The sequence below is a fragment of the Zootoca vivipara genome, chromosome 8 (genome assembly GCF_963506605.1).
Source record: "Zootoca vivipara chromosome 8, rZooViv1.1, whole genome shotgun sequence".
In the NCBI taxonomy this organism is placed as follows: Eukaryota; Metazoa; Chordata; class Lepidosauria; order Squamata; family Lacertidae; genus Zootoca; species Zootoca vivipara.
The window spans coordinates 3,181,882-3,205,633 of record NC_083283.1 but is presented as its reverse complement, the minus strand read 5'-3'; the positions used below and the strand labels follow the sequence as shown (position 1 = coordinate 3,205,633).

The 23,752-nt window shown below is 49.1% G+C and overlaps 1 protein-coding gene across 3 annotated transcripts in view; it reads right to left on the bottom strand.

Moving 5' to 3' along the window:
- Nucleotides 1-600: 600 nt before the first annotated feature.
- The window catches only part of ARHGAP39 (Rho GTPase activating protein 39), a 184,987-nt gene continuing 161,835 nt past the window's right edge, over nucleotides 601-23,752 (bottom strand). For all 3 annotated transcript variants that reach the window (XM_035125366.2, XM_035125365.2, XM_060277558.1), the window contains exons 7-11: nucleotides 23,384-23,457; nucleotides 16,426-16,625; nucleotides 10,778-10,869; nucleotides 9,435-9,604; nucleotides 601-7,758 (exon numbers count right to left, since the gene is read on the bottom strand). In XM_035125366.2, the coding sequence (XP_034981257.1) occupies nucleotides 7,564-7,758; nucleotides 9,435-9,604; nucleotides 10,778-10,869; nucleotides 16,426-16,625; nucleotides 23,384-23,457 (731 nt within the window). In that variant the 3' untranslated portion in view covers nucleotides 601-7,563. The remainder of the gene's footprint in view (nucleotides 7,759-9,434; nucleotides 9,605-10,777; nucleotides 10,870-16,425; nucleotides 16,626-23,383; nucleotides 23,458-23,752) is intronic.

Genomic DNA, 23,752 nt, shown 5'->3' with positions numbered 1-23,752 from the left:
AGAGTCTGAAGGGGCCCAATGGGTCATGTAGCACAACCCCCTGCAATGTAGGAATCGAGTTTGAAATAAAACCAACTTGGGAAAGGAGACCAGGCCAAATATCTCTCTCTACCCCAGGACTAGGCTCCTCTCCTTGATTTCGCGGCCCTTGGTTTCTTCTCCGCATTGGCATTTGACACTCTCAGGTCTTGCTCTGCCCGTCTCAATGTGGGAGTCAGTGACGTAACTACCAGAGAGGCTGGGGCAACCCAGTCAGTACAAGTAATAAATTATTATAAATCATTATGACATAGTGGGCTGCAAGGAACACTGGCATGGGTTAGGACCCAAGCTGTGCCGAGCCACCGGTGATTTGGCGAGAGTCAAATCCCAGGTGGCGATGAATACTGTGCATGTGGCCGGCTTGCAAGGTCTTTTCCTCACCCAGGTGGTTAGAACTCCCTCTTGGAACCCCGAGGCAACAAGCCACTCGATTTTGACACCAGTCGCGTCAAGGCCGCTCACCTGGCCAGCACAGACAACTCCCAGGGCATTAAAACATTTATATGCGCCCATCCTTAGAAACCAGATAAGAATTAGGCCTGCCGTTCAGTGTGGATATGTTTTGTTTTTTTAAATCCTACTGTGTACTGCAAATATTACAATATCTCACAGGACCAGTGACGGCTTAAGATCATTTAAGTATGGCAACGGTTTCTGGTGCTGAAACAAGACGGAGACAATTTACCCTTTCGAAACGTTAAGCTGGTCTCTCCGGGTGATGAGATGCGACGTGAATGAATCACTTCTGGTAGTGCCACAGGCAGAGAGTGCTCTTTTGTGGAGGGAGGTTGGGACTAAGACCCCACATTTTATAAGGGTGATTAATGAACAGTTCGCGACGAGAAAGAGAGAGAGAGAGAGAGAGAATCCATTTCCTTGCTTGCAGAGAATTCTACTGGTAAAAGACATGCTAGCACAAGGCGAATCCTACACTCCTTCTCTGCCTATGCTAAGTAGGTCAAAAAGAAAGTCTGTGCAGCCCAGAATGAGAGCAGCTGCCAAGGGGAGTCCAGCTGTTTGGGATTAAGGGGGGCAAAGCACAGAGCTCATTGCCCGAATCCCCCTCCTCACCAATTCCAGGGTCTTCTCTCTCCTTCCTGATCCTATAGAACTACCGGTATTAGTGGTTAATCCCAGACACATTACAAAGAAGCCTAAGTTTATGATTGTGTCTGTGTTTTGTTGAAGGAGCAAATTATTTTTAGATCATTAACTTGGGTCGCTGCTGGTGGGTTGGCGAGTGTGCAGCCGGGTCCAAAGGAACCCAAGACACATTTGGACACTCCTAAGAAGAAAGCAACCTGGTTGCTGAGCGGCTGGAGCTCAAGAACCGAAGAACCGGGTTTGTGTCCGCTTTGGCTAAAGTGGCATTTTCGAAAAGTCGTCATGAAAATGAGGCAGCCTCCAGGAGAGGCGGGGCCCTGCCGAAATCAATTGAAGCTGCAATCCTATACTGAACCTGACTGCAAGTCAACCTCATTGAGCTCAATGCAATGGGTATAGGACCTTTGTGCTGTAGCACAGTTTTGTTTCAGTCTGCTTTTTAGATTTTTCATCACTAGTTTTCCAAATAAAAATGTTTGCATCAGGAACTGGGCCAGGGGTTGATCCCTTTGAAGCTATAGCTGCTACCCGTACGTGACCCCTTTATGTCATGCTAAATTTGCATGGGGAAAACACCGTCCGACTCGACTACATGGAGTAGTGGGGGAGAGTGAGCCGCCGTGCTTTTTTAATAAAGAGAAGGACTGCACCCAGGGTTCCTTGCAACATCCCCACCGGTTGCTCAGAAAGCAGCATCCGTTTCCTCTGGCAAAGCACTCTTATGGCTCACCCCAAGAGAGGAAAAATAGCCCCACCAGGGCAAGACCAAAATCCAGGATCCTGAATTCCACAGTGGCACGTCAGAGATGCCTTCAGGAAGCCCTCAAGGAGGACAGGAGGAGAGGAGTCCTCTCCCACTGTTCTTGAGAGGCCTGCTTTGAGCTTCCACCTCCGCGAAACTTCAACCTCACCTGGACCTTCTCTGATGCTTCAGCAAAGTCGAGCAATTGCTCCCGCCATCTGCTCCCCACTTGTTATTTGGGTCTTGTTTGGTTCCAGCTCAACTCTGGTGGATATTCCCCCCACCCCTGTCACCTATAGACCTCAGAGTGCTTCACCCAAGGGCATGCATGGGTGTTTTTTTGGGGGGGGGGGTCAGTGCTGGAGCTGTTTAGCTAAGACCCCTTAGATACGTGGCCTCTTGAAAAGAGACCTGCTTGCAATCCGCCAGACCAGGCATCCCCAGACTTTGTCCCTCCAGATGTTTTGGACTACAATTCCCATCTTCCTCGACCACTGGTCCTGTTAGCTAGGGATCATGGGAGTTGTAGGCCAAAACATCTGGAGGGCCGCAGTTTGGGGGTGCCTGGTCTAGACTCTCTTGGTGGTGGATGTGTCTCATTTGCCCATCTGTTCCTCCTGTTAAATTCATGGCATGCACTGCGTTTCTCCGTTTAAAAATAAAATAAAGTTAAGGGATGCAAGCTATTTATTTATAGTGGTGTCTCTCGAAACAGCTGCCCAAAAGTATGAAAATGATGCAGACCTGGGCGAATTGCAATGCCAGTTCCCAAGAGGAAAAAGGAGAGAGAAAGCTGAACAGCCCCCCCCCCCCTCAAATGTCCCAAGCGGGTTAGGATTTCAAACAAACTGGAATTTGCAAATGTAAATGGCTCAGGCTACAGCTTTGTCAATGACAGGTAATGGCCATTAAGGTGTTAAGGCACTTGTTTAGATTAGGTACTTTGCTCAAGAAGTGTCCAAAACAAAGTCAGGATTCCTGTCTCAATTAACCCCTTCTTTTCTTCACTGTGTCTGAAGAACGGGGGTTTGTCAAATTTGGACAGTGGTAGGTAGTTGCAATAAGCCTAGGTGCGCTCAGTGAGCTGCCCTGACTTTCCTGGAGAGCAGAGAGGGAGAGGGGGGCATTGCTAGCGGCTTTCAAAAGACCAGTTTGGGATGGGTGGGAGGGAGCAGTTTGGGCCCGACACCAAGGTGCTAGTCCACAGCGGCTCATAATGTGAAAAGCAAGGTGCACACTGCAGCCGGGTGCCTTTGCGGTTTTTAAGTGTGGTTGGATTGTCAAAGTGAGGGGTGCGAAACACACAGGCAGAACTACCCACGGCAAGGACAGGGGCACACCGTAATAACTGCTGGCCGGTTTCCCGGAATGGCAGCAAAGTTACCTTCATTCAACAAAATAACTTAATGCAAAATAGGCTTGGAAATTAACCGAAGAAGCGGAAGTTGGGTGCAAGGGGAAAGCGGGGGGGGGCATGGAGCTGAGCCCCCCCCCATTCCAGGAAAGGGAATGAAGCTGGGGGGGGGGCTGACTTCACCAAATTCCACCCTTTTCTCCTGCTGGTTCCCTTCTCTCAACCACCTTGCTGTTGCGTTATGCTTTAAAGGACTAGAAAGTTTCTGCAGCTACAGTGAAATGCCCATACCGTAAATGGGTGCTATTTAACCCTTTAATCTTAATTAGAAAACTCTCGTCACCGGAAAAGGGTGGGTGGGGGTGGGGGAATAAATATATTTTTGGTCAAACTCAAGGAAGCCACCCCACCCCACCCTAAAAAACAGCAATAAAATAAATAACAAAGATAGAGTTTAGAGCATTCGCCCCCCCCCCATACAAATAAAGAGCCCCAGTGATGGGTAATAAGATATATATACACCTCTGGATTAAAACTATGTTGTTAGCAAATTTATAATGGATTTTTTTAAATAAAAAAAACCCTTTAAACCTCTATATAATAAATTCTTACTGGCTGAGCGGAGGGGAGCCAGGAACCTTCTGGCCCTGGAAGATGGAGAACGGAGTCCGGACACATCTGCAGGGGGGACACCTAACCTCTGGCCATCCAGATGTGACTGAACTTCAACTCCCATCAGGCCCAGTTGCCCAGCGCCAACAGCCAGTGATGATGGGAGATGCAGTTCAACAACAAGCGGATCTGCGACCCCACCACATTTAACTCTCCAAGATCCCCTTTCCTAAATCAGTCCCTGGAGTTACACAGCATCCAATGCCGTCCTCCAAATCACAGGTTGGGCTGCTAAGTCTGGCCGTTGGCCAGGGCCACCCAAAATGGCTCACGGGATACTCCCCCCCCCCCCGCCCTGCCTGTGTCCACACGGGGAGAAGACGATCGCTGTCGTTTGCTTGCCACTATCGATCTTCTTGTCAAGGAAGTTCCTTAGGGTTCCCCAAAGGGAAGAGCCAATGGGTCGGTCTCCTTTGACAACAAAAAAGGTCACCGGGAAGGTAAATGCCGCTTCCACGCCAATAGCGACTGCCCTGAGTACCCCAGGGCACTGTTGTGCCACCACAGAGGCCATCACTTCTCTCTGTGAGCTCTGATTCCAGAGTCTCGTTCAGCTTCTTGGGGCCAACTCTCTGAGCAAGGAGATGGGGTCTACACCAATGGGTCCCTGGGGGAAGGGTGGGGGTGCTGCGATCCTAGGGCAGGAGAGGAGGGTATTCCCTGGGTGATTTGGCTGGAAGGCTCATGCTCCCATTTGGGACGACGCAGGGAATCGATGCAGCGAGCTGCTCTGGCAAGAGACCTTCCTTCTTCCCAACCCCTACTAAAAGCCCCCACTGACTCTCCCTTCCACCTCCAACTTGCAATCCTCACACTCAACGTTGCCTCCAAATATGGCTCCCGCTCACTTTTACCTCCAAAATTTATGCTCTCAGAGGGGGAAAAGCACCTTCGACTTCGCCAGGCTACAGAGGCGCCGTTTGCCCCCCGCCATTCATGGGCCCTCTCACCACAGAGGCCTTCTGCAAAAACCCTTTAGGCTTGCGCAACTGCATCATCCTGTGGCAATGAGTTGCAGAGACCACGCCCCGGTGCTGAAATAGACACACGTCTTGCACCCATATTCCAACATGCCAGAACAGGCAAAGAAAGAGGGGAGAAAGCGAAGGAGCTACTGAAGGCAGGGAAGTCTCTTCTGAGACGCTCGGGTGTGTTTTAAGAAGCGACTCTGTATGCCCGGGGGGTTGGCGGGAGGCCTGGCCAATTCTCTGTGTTGGATAAAGGCACTTTCTCTAGATCGAGAGCCAAGCAGAGCAGCCGGCACGCAACGCCCAAGCGTGCCTGACGTCTAAGCACAAGAGGAAACCCTCTTGGCAAGGGGCAGTGGTTGCTCGGACGCCCCACTGCAGCCTTGCCCAAACCAGCCATCGGAAGATGGGGAAGCTCTGTTCGAGAATTGCCACGCCAGTTCTCTGGAAGCAACGAGGGGGTTTCCACAGACGGCAGAGGACGCCCCCTCTGAGTGACGAAGGCCAGTGGTGTGGAAGAAACTTCACTTTGAAGGGCTTAAGTGGGGACAGGAGGGGATGTCTCCGCTCTGGGCCCCATCTAGTCCAACCCCCTGTTTGTGTGTTCCCTTGTGGGGCACAAGAGCACACCCACCCACACCAGTTTTTGTTATAATAATCCAAGCCTGTTAGGGAGGGCCAGGGAACCGTTCTGCAGGCAGGGCAAGGGGGTGCCAAGCGTCTCCTTACGGCATTACTGTCATACAGACTTCTGGCACACACATCCCAGGGGCTCTTGGGAGCATATAGCATCCATCAAAGAAAACGTCTGATCTTGGCAGTGTTAAGAGTGGACAGGAGGCCTTTCCACACAGCTCGAGTCAGAGGCGCCCTCAAACATTTCAAGGAGACGGGGTAACTTCATCGCCCTGAAATTGTGGGAGGTGTTATTTTCCTTGTAGAAAGCTAGCCTCCATTGGAATAATATGAGAATTAAGACTCCTGCCAAGATGCTACAGTGCAGCTCCAAAAGAGGAGAAATAGTTATGTAGGATAGAAAGCCAAAATATGCCCAGATTCTCAGTGCCGGGAAGGCATCCCCCCAAAACGTGCTTTTGTTTCTTCCCCTTAGGAGGCAACGTTTTGGAAAGGGGGGGGGCAAAGTCCACCCCTCACCCCAAATGGAAAGAAAGCAGTTTTTTTAAGCCTCCTTTTGAAACAAGGGTTCCGGGGCCTTCATTAGGAACTGCCACCAGTAAAGCAAGAATTTAGGGGAAAGGAGTCTTACGCATGACATAAACCCAGGGTTCAAAGTGCAATGGGCAGCCTGGCCGGCCTCCAACGTCGACTCGTGTGGAAATGCCTCCCGACCCCCAATTCCATGCTTCTTTAATGCTGAGACAGCTCCCGAAACAGAAGTTTGCATGCGGCGGAGGGGAAACGCCAGGCCTTCTGCTAGGTGGGGAGCACAGGCGCAGCCCCCATGGGACCCGGCAGGGCTGCTGTACCCCCTCTCCCAACACAACCCACAGAGATGCAACCCAAATTTAACCAGCCATTCCAGGAGAGGCGGAGAAAGGAGAGTCTGTGGGCCTTGGCTGCCCCACACAGAAATCTGGTGCAGGCTGCACAAATAGGCAAAGGAGGCAGAGGGTTCTGGACGGGGCGCACCAACACAGCAGAATGTTCCTCAATGGCCAGCTCCGAAATCCCACTGCGGGGGCCTGACAGCATAACCGGCCCATTCTCTGGGGCGATGGGAGGGGGGGGGAGAAAGTGTTGGGGAGACCATGGCTTTGGCCCCTTTTGGCAGTGACTGTGCTGGAAACAGGGAAGGGAAACGGGTCGGAGGACTGCGCCAAAAAGGGCGCCCAGGTCTGCGTGGTTCCGTCCCTCACGTTCGTTCAACCCAGCGCCTTGGGTCGGAGGTGGCCAGCCTGAACTACAACTCCCGCCAGGCCCGTCCAGTATGGGAGACAGCCTGGGAAGGTGGAGATCTCTGGTTGACAGAGCAGCAGACGTACCTATCTTACCTGGCAGCCACCTCGAGAGGGTCTGGACTAATGGGGATCTGACCTGCGGGTGGGGGGCACCCTCCTTCCACCTTGTGCGTGATGACCACGTGCTCTGGGCGCCTCCCCTCTGGTCTCAAAAGGGTCACCTTGGAAATCAGAGGCCCCGTGCTGAACCCCAATACTCCCCTACTTGCCTTTATGCTCCACGCCACCCCCCAACTCCTGTCCTGACCCCTTCCCCACGAAAAGTGCAGGTTGGGGAGGAGGAAGGCAGTCTCTGCCTCTCCCCGCTCAACCCCACAGTTCACCTGAATCTTGCCAGGTTGCCCATTAATGCAGACTCTTCGGATCAGAACAATCCTGTGAGGAAGGCTTGCTGTTCCTCCCGACTGGACTGCTCCGTCTCCAGGCAGGGGGCTGCTGTGGGGCAGTGTGGGTCGTTTTGTCCACAGCAGAAGCAGCACATCAGGGGCTCGCCGGAGAGGCAGGCCAGGTGGGCAAAACCCAGAGTGACCTCCCTCTCGCTCTCGCTCTGCCCGGCTGCCGACCGAGGACGTTTCCTTTGCTGCGTCAAAAACAGTTCTGGCGGACTGGCTGGCTTTGGGGTGGAGGTTTGGGGGTGGGTGGTGGGGCTTTTGACGGGTCGGCGATACGCCCAGTTCTGTCCGGGCTCCGCTGGCACCAGCGCTATAGGACCCCTTCCATGAAGCTCGTGTCCAAGTGCTGGATCAGGACCCGGATAAAGGACATTTCCTTGCGGGTGTTCTCGAAAATGATGCGCGGGTCATCCGACTGGCAGCGCAGGCAGTTGGGGGCCATCACCATGGCCAAGTTGTTGACGTCCATTTTGGTGACCGCCACGTTGGCCGGCTGCACAAACACCTGGCAGGAGGGCGGGAGAAAGGAGAGGCGTTATGGTAAGCAGCCACAAATCCATCCTGTTCGTAATCCAAGAAAGCTGTCGTGGTGATTAGGGCTGGGTGACACCTGGTCTTCAACACTGCGATAGATCACCAGCTAAACATCGCGACATAGTACTGATATATCACAATGTCTGAAATAAGGATGGAGCTAGGCATTGGCTGGCTTCCCACATTGTTTCCCCACATTGTGATTTTTGCACGGCACACACACGATTTGCAATATATCGTCAGGTCAAAAATTGTGAAACCAATACAGTCAAACCTCGGCTCCTGAACGCCAAAATGTTCCCGTTTTCGAATGTTTTTCGGAAGCCGAACATCCAACGCGGCTTCCGCTTGAGTGCAGGAAGCTCCTGCAACCAATTGGAGGCCGCGCCTCGGTTGTCAAACATTTTGGAAGCCAAACGGGCTTTCGGAACGGATTACATTTGAAAACCAAGGTTTGACTGTACCAGGATATGGGCTTCAAACCAGTTTTGCACCATATATCACCCAGCCTTAATGCACATCATGATTTGCAATATATCGCCAGGTCAGAAATTATGAAACCGTTATCACGATATGGGCTTCAATCCAGTTTTGGATGATATACAGTACAGTGGTACCTCTACTTACGAATTTAATGTGTTCCGAACACACATTTGCAAGTCGAATTTTTTTTTAAGTCGAATCCCATAGGAATGCATTGGGAGAAAAAATTCGTAAGTCGAAGCAACCCTATCTAAAAATTTGTAAGTAGAAAAAAAATCCTATCTAAACCGCATCCAAGATGGCGGACGGAGCTCCATTCGTAAGTAGAAACATCCGTAAGTAGAGTTATTCGTAAGTAGAGGTACCACTGTATTGATATATCACCCAGCCCTAATGCTGGCCAGTGGCTCTGATGTCTTTAAAAGAGAGGTTTGCTGAGGATAAGTCTATCAGTGGCTACTTATCACAATGGCTATCAACTAGGAATGTGCCTCAGAAAACGCAGAACAAATGAGCTGGAGAGCACCTGGTTGGGAAAGGTTGATCCCACCCAGTTGCTCCCAATCTTTCTTGGGCAACCTCCTCCTCCTCGAGACCATAAACTCGTCCCCAATGCCCCCTACCCAATCCTATCCTACTCTATCCTATCAAAAGCTTTATTCAGAATAGAGATTTGCACAACCCGCTAAGGAAGATAACACAATCTAATTTGAAAGAGTAACAATTCATTGAGCATTTATCCAAAACCCAATTAAAATTATTCAGCTTAATGAATTCAGCAAAACTGATAAACTTGACACAATGATATCTGCTTCTCAAATTCTGATCATTTAGTCTTAAGACACTACATTCAGTAACTCTTTCATGGCTCAGCAAACTCGCAATGTGATGGATGGGCTTGACGAAGTAATGCCATTTCCCCAACGTAGGGGTTAAAGTCACTGAGCAGGGGTCTTAAATCACCAAGTCTGGCACCCCCTGGGTATTCCCACACACACCCTACTAGGGGGTCAACCATGCCCACTTTGGGAACCACTGGTCTAAAAAAAAACAAGGTTGGCAGAGGACTCGGGACAAGAGCCTGTGTTCTCAATCAAGGCAACTCTCCATGGGCTACCCTCTGCCAGGGCCCACGATCCCATTCTGGGCCGGATCCTTCCTTACCTGGAGGAAGCGGATGAGGTAGCAGAGCACCATCTTGTTGATCCTGGGCATGGAGTGGACGACGGCAATCGCGGCTTCGGGGTTCTCGTAATGGGTGATGCACTGTTCATAGAAGTCGTGGGGGATCAGGGGCTCCTCCAGCTCTCGATACCAGAGTTTCAGCAAGGAGGCTGCAGGGGAGCGGAATTGGGGGGGGGGGTCAGTCAGGGAAGAAAGAGGCCGAGCCACACTGTCAGTTTGCATTTCTTACTGCAAAAGTATTGATCTGATGTGTAGAGATCGTTCCTATTCTGCTTCATTCAAGAGGGTTCTGGAAGCTTCTCTGTGTGAAAGAAGCAAGCAGAAGGTTCTTGATGTTTGGGTTATTCCTTCAGAGAAGCTGAGCACAGCTGGTCCTGTTATCTCTTCTTCAAGGTCATGCTGACTACCGTATAATAAGAGGCCAGAAGGAGCCTGGGCTTCACTCTTTCCCTTTCTATCTCATTTCCTTCTGGTGTGGTGTTCTGTATACAGCAGGCATCCCCAAACTTTGGCCCTCCAGATGTTTTGGACTACAATTCCCATCATCCCTGACCACTGGTCCTGTTAGCTAGGGATCATGGGAGTTGTAGGCCAAAACATCTGGAGGGCCGCAGTTTGGGGATGCCTGCTCCTAGAGGACAGTACACATCGGGAAGTTTAGTTAGGTCAGAATAAAGTATACGCTAAATCCATTACTTCTGGTAAATGAGTCACCACAACCACTAGCGGGTTGTGAAAATTTGCGTCCCAGGCTTTTTGGACTTGTCTAAACATGTACCACCTGAAACCAATGGGGTGCATTGGTTGCCAATGTGAAATACATTGTTATCAGCTCTCCTACCCTTCTATTGTGAGATAAATGAGAGGTTGGGGTGGGGCAATGTTTTGTAATGCATGCCCTACTTGATCACCTGCAAAATATTTTCCACTCTCCACAGGCAACAGGTAACTAAATAACCTGTTTTAGCTTTGAGCCAGAAGAACAGGAGGTGCCCCAGGAAAATGACTGGTTGCGTTTAAATCCCACCCTCTCCCCCCAAGCAGATCAAGGTGGCGTACATTGTTCTCCTTCTCTCCATTTTATCCTCACCACAACCCTGTGAGGTAGGCTAGGCTGAGAGGCAGAGACTGGCCCAAGGCCAACCGGTGAGCTTCATGGCCGAGTGGGGATTTGAACCCTGGTCTCTCAGCTCGACACCCTAACCACTATGCCATGCCAGCTCTTAAAGGCATAACCGGCCCCGCAAGCCCCTGTCCCATGGCTAGGCTACCCAAGGGCTTTGAGGATGGAGGAAGGAGGGTGGGGAGTCCGTCCTCCTCACCGGGGACGTGAGGGTCTTCCAAGCCGGTGGGGATTTTCCACTGGTCGACCTGCAGCTTGAGGGCGTTGACCTCATCGATGTCTCCAGGGACTCTGCAGAAGAGAAGAGAAGGACACCCCAAAGAAATAGAAGAGAGCGACTCGCAACGTTAAGATGATGATCCTGGGCCACTTCCAGGCACTAAGGGTTCCCTCCTTTCCCCAACAAGCAGAAATGTCTTATAACAGGGGTTCCCAACAAAATTTTCTCGAGGACCCCTCATCGAGCCGCTATTGTGACAAGGACCCCCATTAATTCCTAATCCTAAAATTAAAACGTGAGAGCCAAATTAAGAGTCTTTTTATAAGAGTCCAGGGAGGAGGGAGGGGACTGGAGAAGACAGGGTACCTGCGCAGTAGCGCACAAATGAAGCCGACGTGCGCAAAGCATCTTGGGGAGGTGAGCGTTAGTAGAATGCGCGCACTGCCTCTTTGCAAAACAGTAGTGTTTGTAAAGCGCCACCTAACGGCATACAGCAGAACTACTGCCTCATCTAATTGATCTTGGTTTCAGGGGCGTGTATCTACGCTCCAGAGAATTAAAGAGCTGGAGCTTTTCTTGGATGCAGCAGAGCACACTGTCTGCACCAAGGAGGAGACAGGGGATCTCCCTGAGGAGGAGGTCAGTTCCCCAACACAGCAGCCAGATGTATGGAGGAACGTGACTCATAGAAGTAGAAGGCCCAGGGATCGCTCTGAGTGCTTAGAATTAAACAACCGTTTTGAAGTGCTCATGGAAGACGAGGAACAGACTCCACCTGAGGATCTCTCCCTCATCACAGTTGATGAGGAATATGAAGACGAGCAACCAAGTCAGTCCTCTGGAAATATGCAGGTAACCTTGGAAGGGACAGCACATAGAAGAATCCCAACCAAGCCTCTGAAGAGGCGTGTAGTGGTGATTGGGGATTCCCTACTGAGGGGTACAGAAGCAGTGATCTGTGGGCCTGACAAGATGTCTCGAGAGGTGTGCTGTCTACCTGGGGCCAAGATCAAAGATGTAACAGAACGGCTGCAAGGAATAATAAAACCCACCGACAAATACCCCTTCCTTTTGGTGCATGTGGGAACCAATGACACTGCAAGCCATAGCTTACAGAAGATCAAAAATGATTATGAGGCTCTGGGCAGGAAGTTGAAGCAATTAGATGCACAAATTGTCATCTCTTCTGTCCTCCCAGTTGAACGACATGGCCCAGGGAGAGAGGGAAAAATAGGGGAAGTGAACAACTGGCTTCGCAAATGGTGCAAACAGGAACGGTTTGGATTCCTAGATCACGGTCTGCAGTTTCTTGATGATGGACTTCTGGCAAGTGATGGACTGCACCTCACAAAAGTTGGGAGGAATGTTTTTGCCACAAAACTCAAAAACCTCATCAGGAGGGCTTTAAACTGACTTATGTGGGGGAGGGAGACAGTGGTCCTGAAGGTAGGAGTCTATCAAATGCTGAAGATGATCATCCAAATGTCAAGGACCAAATGGAGCAAGCAGCATGCAGACCTAGTGGTGGGACGAAAATATCCTTAAATAAGAGACATGGGGGAATGATCAACGGTCTTCAATGTCTGTATACTAATGCACAGAGCATGGGAAATAAACAAGATGAACTTGAGCTCTTGGTACAGCAAACTAAATATGACATAATAGGCATCACTGAAACCTGGTGGGATGAGTCTCATGACTGGAATGTAGTAATAGAGGGATACAATCTATTTAAGAGAAATAGACCAAACAGGAAAGGAGGAGGAGTAGCTTTATATGTTAGGGATATGTATACCTGTGAAGAGATCCAGGATTTAAAACTTCAAAGCCAAATTGAGAGTATCTGGGTCAAAATTAAGGGAGAGAAAAACAACAGTGATCTCATTGTGGGAGTTTACTATAGATCCCCAAGCCAAACTGAGGACACAGATGATGCCTTCCTGGAACAGATGGCCAAGCATTCCAAAGGAAGTGAGATAGTAGTAATGGGGGATTTCAACTATCCTGATATTTGTTGGATGTCAAACTCAGCCAAGAGCATAAGGTCGAACAGATTCCTCACTGGCCTTGCAGACAACTTCATTGTCCAGAAAGTGGGAGAAGCAACAAGAGGATCAGCCATTTTAGATCTGGTCCTAACCAATAGTGATGACTTGGTTAGTGGGGTAGAAGTGGCAGGATCATTAGGTGGGAGTGACCATGCTCTTCTGGAGTTTATTATCCAGCGGAAAGGAGCAACCAAGCATACTAAGGTCCAAATTCTAGACTTTAAGAAAGCCGACTTCAGAAAACTTAGGGAAACGCTGGGTGAAATCCCATGGACAGTAATACTAAAAGGGAAGGGAGTTCATGATGGTTGGGAGTTTGTTAAAAGGGAGATATTAAAAGCACAACTTCAGGCAATACCAATGAGACGGAAACATGGAAGGTGCCTAAAGAAGCCAGGCTGGCTATCTAAAGAACTTTTGACTGAGTTAAGATTTAAAAGGGATATGTACAAAAAATGGAAAAGGGGGGAAATCTCCAGAGAGGAATTCAAACATATAGCCAGCACGTGTAGAGACAAAGTCAGAAAAGCTAAAGCACAGAATGAACTCAGGCTCGCCAGAGAGGTTAAAAGCAACAAAAAGGGCTTTTATGGGTATGTCCGTAGCAAAAGGAAAAACAAGGAAACAGTGGGGTCACTCAGAGGAGAAGATGGTGAAATGCAAACAGGGGACAGAGAAAGGGCAGAACTCCTCAATGCCTTCTTTGCCTCAGTCTTCTCCAAGAAAGAAAACAACGCCCGACCTGAAGAATATGGAGCAGATGATTCAGCAGGGGAAACACAGCCCAGAATAAGTAAGGAGGTAGTACAAGAATACTTGGCTAGTTTAGATGTATTCAAGTCTCCAGGGCCAGATGAACTACATCCAAGAGTATTAAAAGAACTGGCAGAGGTGATTTCAGAACCACTGGCAATAATCTTTGAAAATTCCTGGAGAACAGGCGAAGTTCCAGCAGACTGGAGGAGGGCAAATGTTGTCCCTATTTTCAAAAAGGGGAAAAGAGAGGACCCAAACAATTACCGCCCAGTCAGCCTGACATCAATACCAGGAAAGATTCTAGAGCAGATCATTAAGCAAACAGTCTGTGAGCACCTAGAAAGAAACTCTGTGATCACTAAAAGTCAGCATGGGTTCCTGAAAAATAAGTCATGTCAGACTAATCTGATCTCATTTTTTGACAGAATTACAAGCCTGGTAGATGAAGGGAACGCTGTGGATGTAGCCTATCTTGATTTCAGCAAGGCCTTTGACAAGGTGCCCCATGATATTCTTGTAAAGAAGCTGGTAAAATGTGGGCTAGACAATGCTACCATTCAGTGGATTTGTAGCTGGATTACTGACCGAACCCAAAGGGTGCTCATCAATGGCTCCTCCTCATCCTGGAGAGTAGTGACTAGTGGGGTGCCACAGGGTTCTGTCTTGGGCCCAGTCTTGTTCAACATCTTTATCAATGACTTGGATGATGGGCTTGAGGGAATCCTGAGCAAGTTTGCAGATGACACCAAGTTGGGAGGGGTGGCTAACACCCCAGAGGACAGGATCACACTTCAGAATGACCTTAACAGATTAGACAACTGGGCCAAAGCAAACAAGATGAATTTTAACAAGGAGAAATGTAAAGTGCTACACTTGGGCAAAAAAAATGAAAGGCACAGATACAGGATGGGAGACACCTGGCTTGAGAGCAGTACATGTGAAAAGGATCTAGGAGTTTTGGTTGACCACAAACTTGACATGAGTCAGCAGTGTGATGCAGCAGCTAAAAAAGCCAATGCAATTCTGGGCTGCATCAATAGGAGTATAGCATCTAGATCAAGGGAAGTAATAGTACCACTGTATTCTGCTCTGGTCAGACCTCACCTGGAGTATTGTGTCCAGTTCTGGGCACCACAGTTCAAGAAGGATACTGATAAGCTGGAACGTGTCCAGAAGAGGGCAACCAAAATGGTCAAAGGCCTGGAAACGATGCCTTATGAGGAACGGCTTAGGGAGCTGGGTATGTTTAGCCTGGAGAAGAGAAGGTTAAGGGGTGATATGATAACCATGTTCAAATATATAAAAGGATGTCATATAAAGGAGGGAGAAAGGTTGTTTTCTGCTGCTCCAGAGAAGCGGACACGGAGCAACGGATTCAAACTACAAGAAAGAAAATTCCACCTAAACATTAGGAAGAACTTCCTGACAGTAAGAGCTGTTCGGCAGTGGAATTTGCTGCCAAGGAGTGTGGTGGAGTCTCCTTCTTTGGAGGTCTTTAAGCAGAGGCTTGACAGCCATCTGTCAGGAATGCTTTGATGGTGTTTCCTGCTTGGCAGGGGGTTGGACTGGATGGCCCTTGTGGTCTCTTCCAACTCTATGATTCTATGATTCTATGATTCTAATTCTAGTTTTGCGCTAGACTCTGCTCATGCAGGAAGTGGCGAAAACAAAAAATCTGTTATCATACGAAATATATTTAATATATTTTTTATTCTAATAGCATCTTGCGGACCCCTCTGGCATAGCTCGCGGACTCCTGGGGGTCCGCGGACCACCTGTTGGGAACCACTGTCTTATAAGAACAGTGGATGAGGGACTAGAAGGGTCTTTGGCCTGATCCAGGTGTTCTTACGCTCTTATGACTCAAGAGCTGCTTTGTACACCCTGAGCTGCTTTGCATGTAACGCAAAGCCAAACCATGGTTTAGCTTGAATGCACGAGTGCGAGGATTCCCAGGGGTTATGACCTCATCGCTCCTCCCCCATGTCTCCCGCTGCTGTACTGCCGTGAGCTAAACCGTGGGGTGCATCAGAATGCCATATGAACCAGGGGTTGCAACAAACCTTGGTTAGAGCCTGTGGTTTGTCTGGAGCAAGAGAAATCACAACCCCAGCTTCAGACAGCGTGCCAAGCGAAACCGTGGCTTAGTTAACAGCAGGACAGGAAGAGGAGCAAATTGGGCAAAATCTCCTCTGAGGGAGGTCCACGCGCTCGTGCTAAACCATAGCATTGCTTTTTTAATCTGTTTCCTTATTTTCAACAACACGGAAACCGTGTAAAACACATATATAATTAAATAAAACAAGAGCCGAGACGCAGGTAATAAATTCCAATCTGGTCACGTTGCCAATTCAGGATTCACTGCGATGCTAACAATAGCCAGCGAAAATGTGTTAATATTTGTTTCTTTAATCTACCCAGCGAAAGACCCTGGGCAGTGGCTGTGTTTGGCTTAGGGCTGCGTGTGAAGTAGCTCACAGCCTCAGGGCCAAACCAGGCATGATGACCTGTTCGATTTCCATCACCTCTCTGGAGCTGCTATTTGCATTTCAGGGGCTGACTCCTGCAGCTCAACTCAAGCCTCCTCCTTCCCCGTCTCATGCCACCCCAAGGCTGCTATTTACGTAACAGAGAAAGCACGCCACATCTAGCTCGGTCTAACGTGGATTTTACGGCTTCTGGGCAAAGTTCACGGGACAAAGGTTCTTGCAGACCACCAAGCATGGAGTTTGCCCTAAAATAAATGCTAAAAGAGCCAGCAGACTGGAACCCGGCTCAACTGTTTGCCCCAAGGGTGCTGCCCCAGAGCAAGGTGGGCCTTACCTGAAGATGCCCTCGGTCTGGTCTCCGTTTAAGGCCAGCACCTCCTCCGACAGCCTCGTCTGCACCCATGGGAGCTGGCGGTCGGGGTACCTCTCCTTCTGCATGTTCATGATCTCTAGCAGGGAGCTGCCGAACATCGAAGGGCTGAAGACGGCATTCTTGGCGTGCCGGATCTCTTCGATGTTTGGCTTCTTCAGGCCCTGAAAGGGAAGGCGGCCGGTGTGAGCAGAGGCACAAGACCCAGCTTAGAGAGGTGCCCTGGGCACTGGAGCACAGGATACGACCTAATCATGACGCTTCTCCTCTTCTTCTTCTTCTTCTTCTTCTTCTTCTTCTTCTTCTTCTTCTTCTTCTTCTTCTTCTTCTTCTTCTTCTTCTTCTTCTATTTTATTTATACTTTTCAGACATATACATTTCACTTCCCCCTCTTTCTGCAATTCCTTAAATTTATTTTTATTATCTTCTGCATATCCAAATTAGCTTAACTTGCTCATTTATTTCTCATATATATACTCCTGTATGGCTGCAGGTTATTGCAATAATCCTGACAGTGTTTTAATAAATATTCAACAAACCATTTCCATTCTTTGATAAAAAGTTTATTATCTTGATTTCTTATTCTTCTGGTAAGTTCCACCATTTCTGCATATTCCACAAGTTTTTGTATCCATTCTTCCTTTGCTGGGACTTCTGCTTCTTTCCATTAAGACACATTTCAGCCAGGCGGGTAACGCTCAAGGAAGGAATCTGCAAGCCAGCAATGGCTTGGCGGTTAGAGTGTCGGACTAGGACCTGGGAGGCTGGGGTTCAAATCCCTGCTTGGCCAGGAAGCTCATTGCATGTGGCCTTGGCCAGTCATTGTCTCTCGGCCTAGCCTACCTCACAGGGTTGTTGTGAGGATAAAATGAGATGGGGGGGGGACTATGTATGCCCCCTTTGCCTTTATTTGTTTTATTTACTGAAGTTGTTAGTGGTTTTGGAGATGCCAGGAGCCTGTTTAACACCTTAGTAAGCTGTTAGTAACCTTTCTGACAAACGTTTGTATAGTTAAAGCTATGGTTTTCCCAGTACAGTGGAACCTTGGTTTACGACTACCTCCATTTACGAACGCTTCGGTGAGTGAACGCCGTGGACCCACAAGTGTTTACATCCGGGTTCCGCGGCATCAGATGCGCAGAAGTGATCTGCGCAGCTCGTTCGTGTGTAGAAGCGCTCTATCGGCGCTTCGCGCATGCGCAGAAGCATGCCTTCGGCGAGCGAATGCCTCCACGGAACGGATTGCGGTCGCAAACTGAGGTACCACTGTAGTGATGTATGGAAGTGAGAGCTGGACCATAAAGAAGGCTGATCGGCGAAGAATTGATGCTTTTGAGTTATGGTGCTGGAGGAGACTCTTGAGAGTCCCATGGACTGCAAGAAGATCAAACCTATCCATTCTGAAGGAAATCAGCCCTGAGTGCTCACTGGAAGGACAGATCCTGAAGCTGAGGCTCCAGTACTTTGGCCACCTCATGAGAAGAGAAGACTCCCTGGAAAAGACCCTGATGTTGGGAAAGATGGAGGGCACAAGGAGAAGGGGACGACAGAGGACAAGGTGGTTGGACAGTGTTCTCGAAGCTACGAACATGAGTTTGACCAAACTGCGGGAGGCAGTGCAAGACAGGAGTGCCTGGTGTGCTCTGGTCCATGGGGTCACGAAGAGTCGGACACGACTAAATGACTAAACAACAACAACAACAACAACAAGCTGTTGGGGGGGGGTGCTGAAGGCTTTGCAGAAGCAGGTCTTGGGGAGAGGCTCAAAGAGGGCAGCCAACGGCCAACCCAGCATCTTTACCCATCCCTTTAAAAAAAGCTCTTTGAGAATCTGCGACAGACCTGGGATAGCTCACTTAGTAGAGCACAAGAATCTTAATCTTAGGGTCATGGGTTCGAGTTCCACACCGGGCAGTGCATGGGGGTTGAACTTGATTACCCTTGGAGACACTTTCCACTTTATGTTTCTGCAGTTATTAGCTCCTTGAGCACACTCCAAATTGAGGCGTGTGAGAAAAGCCTTCTCTCCGCAGTCATCCAGCCTTCGGCCACAGAGGGGCAGCAGTGCTCCGGGAGGGAAGGAGGAAGAGGGAGCTGGGAAGGCTGGGTCCGAAGAGGCGAAAAGGCTGCTTTGCAGAAGGGCGGGGAGGAGAGGGTGCTGCTGGAGGAGGGAATGAACAACAATGGCAACTTTTGCATCCATGCAAAACCTCCAGGGTGACAGAGCGAGGGCACCGCTCTCACGCAGGGAGGGGTCAACACAGTCCACGTGAACAGAAGGGGCAAGGACGGAAAGCGAGGTCAAGGAGTGGAAACTGGGTGCTTATAAGGGTGTGTGTGTGGCAGCAATGGAGGATATAAAGTTATTATGTGTGGCTGGAGAAACCCAGCCAGATGGGCGGGGTATAAATAAAATTGTTATTATTATTATTTAAAAAATAATTTTGTAGAGTTGGAAGGGACCCCAGGTCATCTAGCCCAACCCCCAGTAGTGCAGGAATCATTGCTAAATACTGGTAACCCCTGGCAGGTGCCCCCGCCCCAAAAAACCCTTCTGTTTCAAAACCTCTAAGGAAGGAGAGCCGTCCCCTTATGAGAGAGTCTGCTCCACTGTCGAGAGGCTGCCACTGGTTGGTGCCCTTGGGAGACAGACTGGTAGGGCAGAGCGCAGGGAGGCCGACAGTAGGGGGCAGCGCAGCAAAAGACAGCCGGAGTCTGCTACTTCTAACTTCGTCTGCCTTGTGCTCCTCGATGTTAAGCTCACCGATGAGGAGGAGGAGGAAGCCGACAGGCAGGGCAACCCCCTGGGCTGGTTGGCAGCAGGTGGGGACTGGCTGGGAGCGGACTGTTGGAGGGGCAGTGCCCCACTGGACCCTCATGGACCAGGTGCAGGGGATCCCAGCAGCTGCACGAGCGGCTTTCCCGCCGGCCTTCCTCACCTGGGCACTTCTCCTCCAGGTTAGGGAGGAGGAAAATGTGAGCCTCGCGCCCACGCGGATGTCCAGGGCGCAAAATGTGTGGCCTGGACCACATCCGTGGAAGAGGGATGTTGTCCTGATTCGAAGAGGAAGAGCCTTTCTCACCTTCCAAAAGCAGAAACCCAGCCCTGGGATCCTCCTGCACCCGACTCTTCGGGGTTGGGAGGTTTTAGGGGGCGGTGCCATGACTGCAGACGGTGGCCAAAGACCTAGATCAGGGGCAGGCAGCCTAAGGCCAGGGGGCCGGATGCGGCCCAATCGCCTTCTAAATCCGCCCTGCGGACGGTCCGGGAATCAGCGTATTTTTACATAAGTAGAATGTGTGCTTTTATTTAAGATGCATCTCTGGGTTATTTGTGGGGCATAGGAATTTGTTCATTTCCCCCCCCCAAAAAAAATATAGTCCAGCCCCCCACAAGGTCTGAGGGACAGTGGACCGGCCCCCTGCTGAAAAAGTTTGCTGACCCCTGATCTAGATCGATGGTTCCCCCCAAAGGGGGTGGTAACACTCAGCAGGCAGTGGGATTACCTGGGGGTGGCTGCAAAGGGGCAAGGGGGGTGTTAGGGGGCGCTGGAGGTGCAAATGACTATTAGACTTTGAAAAGCTGTTCAGGGAGGCTTTTAATATTTAATACATTATTGTGTTTTATTTTCTGTTGGAAGCCGCCCAGAGTGGCTGGGGAAACCCAGCCAGATGGGCGCGGTATAAATAATAAATTATTATTATTATTATTATTATTATTATTATTATTATTATTATTATTGCCAGTTCATCGATTTTTCAGAATTAAACTAAATAGTTTTAATTGGGTTTTGTCCAAATCATTGCCACTGCCCTGAATTTAACTGTGTTACCGCTTTCCTTAGCGGGCCGCGGGAAACGCTCTCCTGAATAATGCTTTTTATAGGGTAAGGGCACTGGGGATGAGCGAGCAAAGCAGGAGAGGGTCCAAAAAGGTTTCGGAACTGCTGAGCAAGTGCAAGCTCCTCGGGGGAGCGGGTGGGTCTGCGCAAAAGGAGGACCCCTCCTGCTCTTGCACCGCTCCTCTCGTGCGCCCACCCAGCCAGGCCCACGTGCCAACATTCGGCTCTAGTTAAAATTTCATCCTCTTTCATTATTGATGGGGAAAGAAAAGGCTTCCCTGCCATTTCCAGAGAGCACACATTGCTTTAACTCTTTGCATGCTGCAACAGGACCTCCCGGGAAACGGCAAAGGAGACGCCCTGCTTGGAGTTCCACAGGGTGCTAATTCCTGCTGGCACAGCAACTTGCCCTTGTGTCAAAAGCCTCTTGCATCCCCCGTAGCCATGCAGCTGCCACCTTGCCCCCGGAATTTTCTGCATTGCCTGCATGGGGTGGGTCGCTACGTGAGTTGCCCCCCTCCAGAAGCAGATGCAACTTGTTTCTGTTGCACTTATTTGGGTGGCAAGCTCTGAGGGTGCTTAGAATATACAGCGCCATGTCCACATTAGAAATATCTTCAGAGCAATCCTACGAGTTGTTTCCGTGACTCAGAAGGGAGCAGGGGGTTGTAGCCTAAAATTCTGCGATCAAGAATCCTGGATTCTGCAATGGTATGCAAATTAAGTAAGGCTCAACCACTAGCAACCTGGCCGGGGCTGATAGGGGCTCTTGTCCAAAACAACGAGGTCAGCAGGGCAAGAAAGGCCAGTCCAAAACCAATGTATCGTCTAGTAATAATGACAGAAAAGGTTGGTGTCTGTCCTGCCACTGCATCCGTCTTGTTCATCGTGACCCATTTGGGGATCTAGTTGTGGCCTAGAGCATCGTACTAGGACCTGGGTGACCAGGCTTCAAATTCCCCCCTTCAGCCACGAAACTGAGTGACGCTTGGGCCAGCCACAGTCTTTCTGCCTAAGCTACCTCCCAAGGTTGTTGTGAAGATAACACGGAGAGGGAAAGAACCATGCACGGCGCCCTGAGCTTCGTGGAAGAAAAGGTGGGATGCAAATGCGATAAAATAAAAGTAGATTCCGTGGACGCCCGGACTTCACAGCCCTGAATCCGGAACAGGCCCCTACCCAGCTGCCTTTGAGAGCGGCTCCTTCTCCTGGGCTTGAACGCACCTGCTCCATCTCACTCTGCTCTTTTCTCCAGATGTCTCCTGAGTCTTTGCAGACTACATTCTTTCCTTCCCCGCTCCCCACCGCCACACACACCACCGGCAACCTTGCCAACGTGCAGAAAAACAAGAGCCGCAGCCATTTGTCCTAATGAAAGTGGGAGAGCAAGCGAGTCATCATCTTTTGCTCTGCTGCCCCTTGCAAGGAGCTTAGCAAACCGGGAGCGCAGAACAGCTGTGGGGAGGAAGGGGCCGGAAGCTCCTGGCAGACCCTCTTTTTGAGCGCGCCGTTGTTCAACAGGTGCAGTTCGAGAGGCCCGAGAGCTGCAGGTGTGGCTCAGAATGTCTGCGACGTGCAAGGAGAACAGGCGGCTGGACTAGATGGGCCACTGGCCTGATTCAGCAGGCTTATCTTATGTCGTCGTTGTTGTTGTTGTTGTTTGTTGTTGTTGTTATCTTCTGAAGAGTGTGCATGCACACGAAAGCTTATGCCCAGAACAAACTTAGTTGGTCTCTAAGGTGCTACTGGACAATTTTTTAATTTTCTAATTTATTTCAACTGCGTCAGACCAACACAGCTACCTACCTGAATCTATTATTATTATTATTATTATTATTATTATTATTATTATGAATTTCATTCATTTTTTTTGGTTTTCCAAATCAAAATTTTACAGTCACACGTCCAACTTACAGCATAAAAACAAGATTTCAAGGAATCTCCTCAACTTCCCTCCTTCCCTTTGCGGGTCCTATTGTTAATCATTTCCTCCTGCATCTTTTATGATAATCCAAAATCTTCACCATTAAACTACAAGTGATATTATAATCCTAAGAACGATTTTAACTGCTTACAATGGCTTTTAAGATAAGTTGTAAATTTCCCCCATTCCTTATTAAAATTTTGGTCTTCCTGATTTCTGAGTCTTCTGGTTGGCGAATTCTGCCAGATGGATCTTCTTTCCACCTCTGGGCCAATAACATCCACGCAGCCGTGGTTGCATACATAAATAGTATTTTCTGCTCCCTAGGGATTTCAGCACCCAGAGTTCCTAAAAAAAAGGCTTCAGGGTTTTTTATAGAAAATGTTATTTTAAACACCGTCTTACGTCCTTAAGGTAGAAGTGTGATTGTGAGGTCACCCAATTGTTGGCTCTGCATTCTCCCCACGGAGGGCCAAGGCTTTACGTGGAAAGTGTGGAGCCCACACTTCTTAGCACACCATCGCCCGTTTATTTGTTGCACCAGCTCTTCTTCACAACTTGCTCTCAGTTCCAGCCGACCTCCTTTAAAATATCAGGCTACAGGAGAGTTTATTTATACCTAGAAATGTTCTGGAGTGCAGATGTTAAAATGTTTGAGTACAGTGGTACCTGGGGTTAAGTACTTAATTGGTTCCGGAAGTCTGTACTTAACCTGAACTTTCCCATTGAAAGTACCGGTAATGGAAAGTGGATTAATCCGTTCCAGGTGGGTCTGCAGAGTACTTAAATTGAAAGTACTCAACCTGAAGCGTATTCAACCCAAGGTATGACTGTAATTACTTTAGATATACTTTAGATATATAAATATAATAATAAGAAGCAGAAGTACCTACTTTTCCTATTATTATTATTATTATTATTATTGTTGTTGTTGTTGTTGTTGTTATTATTATTATTATTATTATTATTATTATTTTCTCTTTTCTTTCTTACTCTCTTTCTTTTGATAAGAAGCTTAGATTAATGTTTGAGTTTGAGGGGAAAAGATAATTGATAATAAGCTTTGTATTCTTCTTTATACTCTAATAAACTTTCATAGATCGATGGATCAAATCCACACCCAAAAAACTAGGCAAAAAGGAGAGGACAGAGGTACCTTTTTGGCGCCGGTCAATGCTGCTTTCTGGAGCTTGCTGTAACAGTACTTGGCATAAGTGCTTATTGCCACCCCTAGAAGAGAGGAGAGAGAGAAAGAAAGAAAGCAACAAGTCAGAGCCAGGAAAACCTGCAACTGCAAGGCCCCCCCAACAAGGAAGAGACCCAGACAGGAGAAAGCCCAGCAGCATCCTCAAGAGAAGCCATCAGAGAGCAATATTTCCAAGCTGCGTCTGCACAAGCAGCCCCTCTCAGCCTTCCTTCGAGAAGCTCATTTCTGGCCACGGCTACCCGAGATGGACCTTGGCAGAGCAAGTCCTCCGATGGACCCCTTGCTCCGGCCGTGAGCTCGGCAAGAACCGCGTGCGAG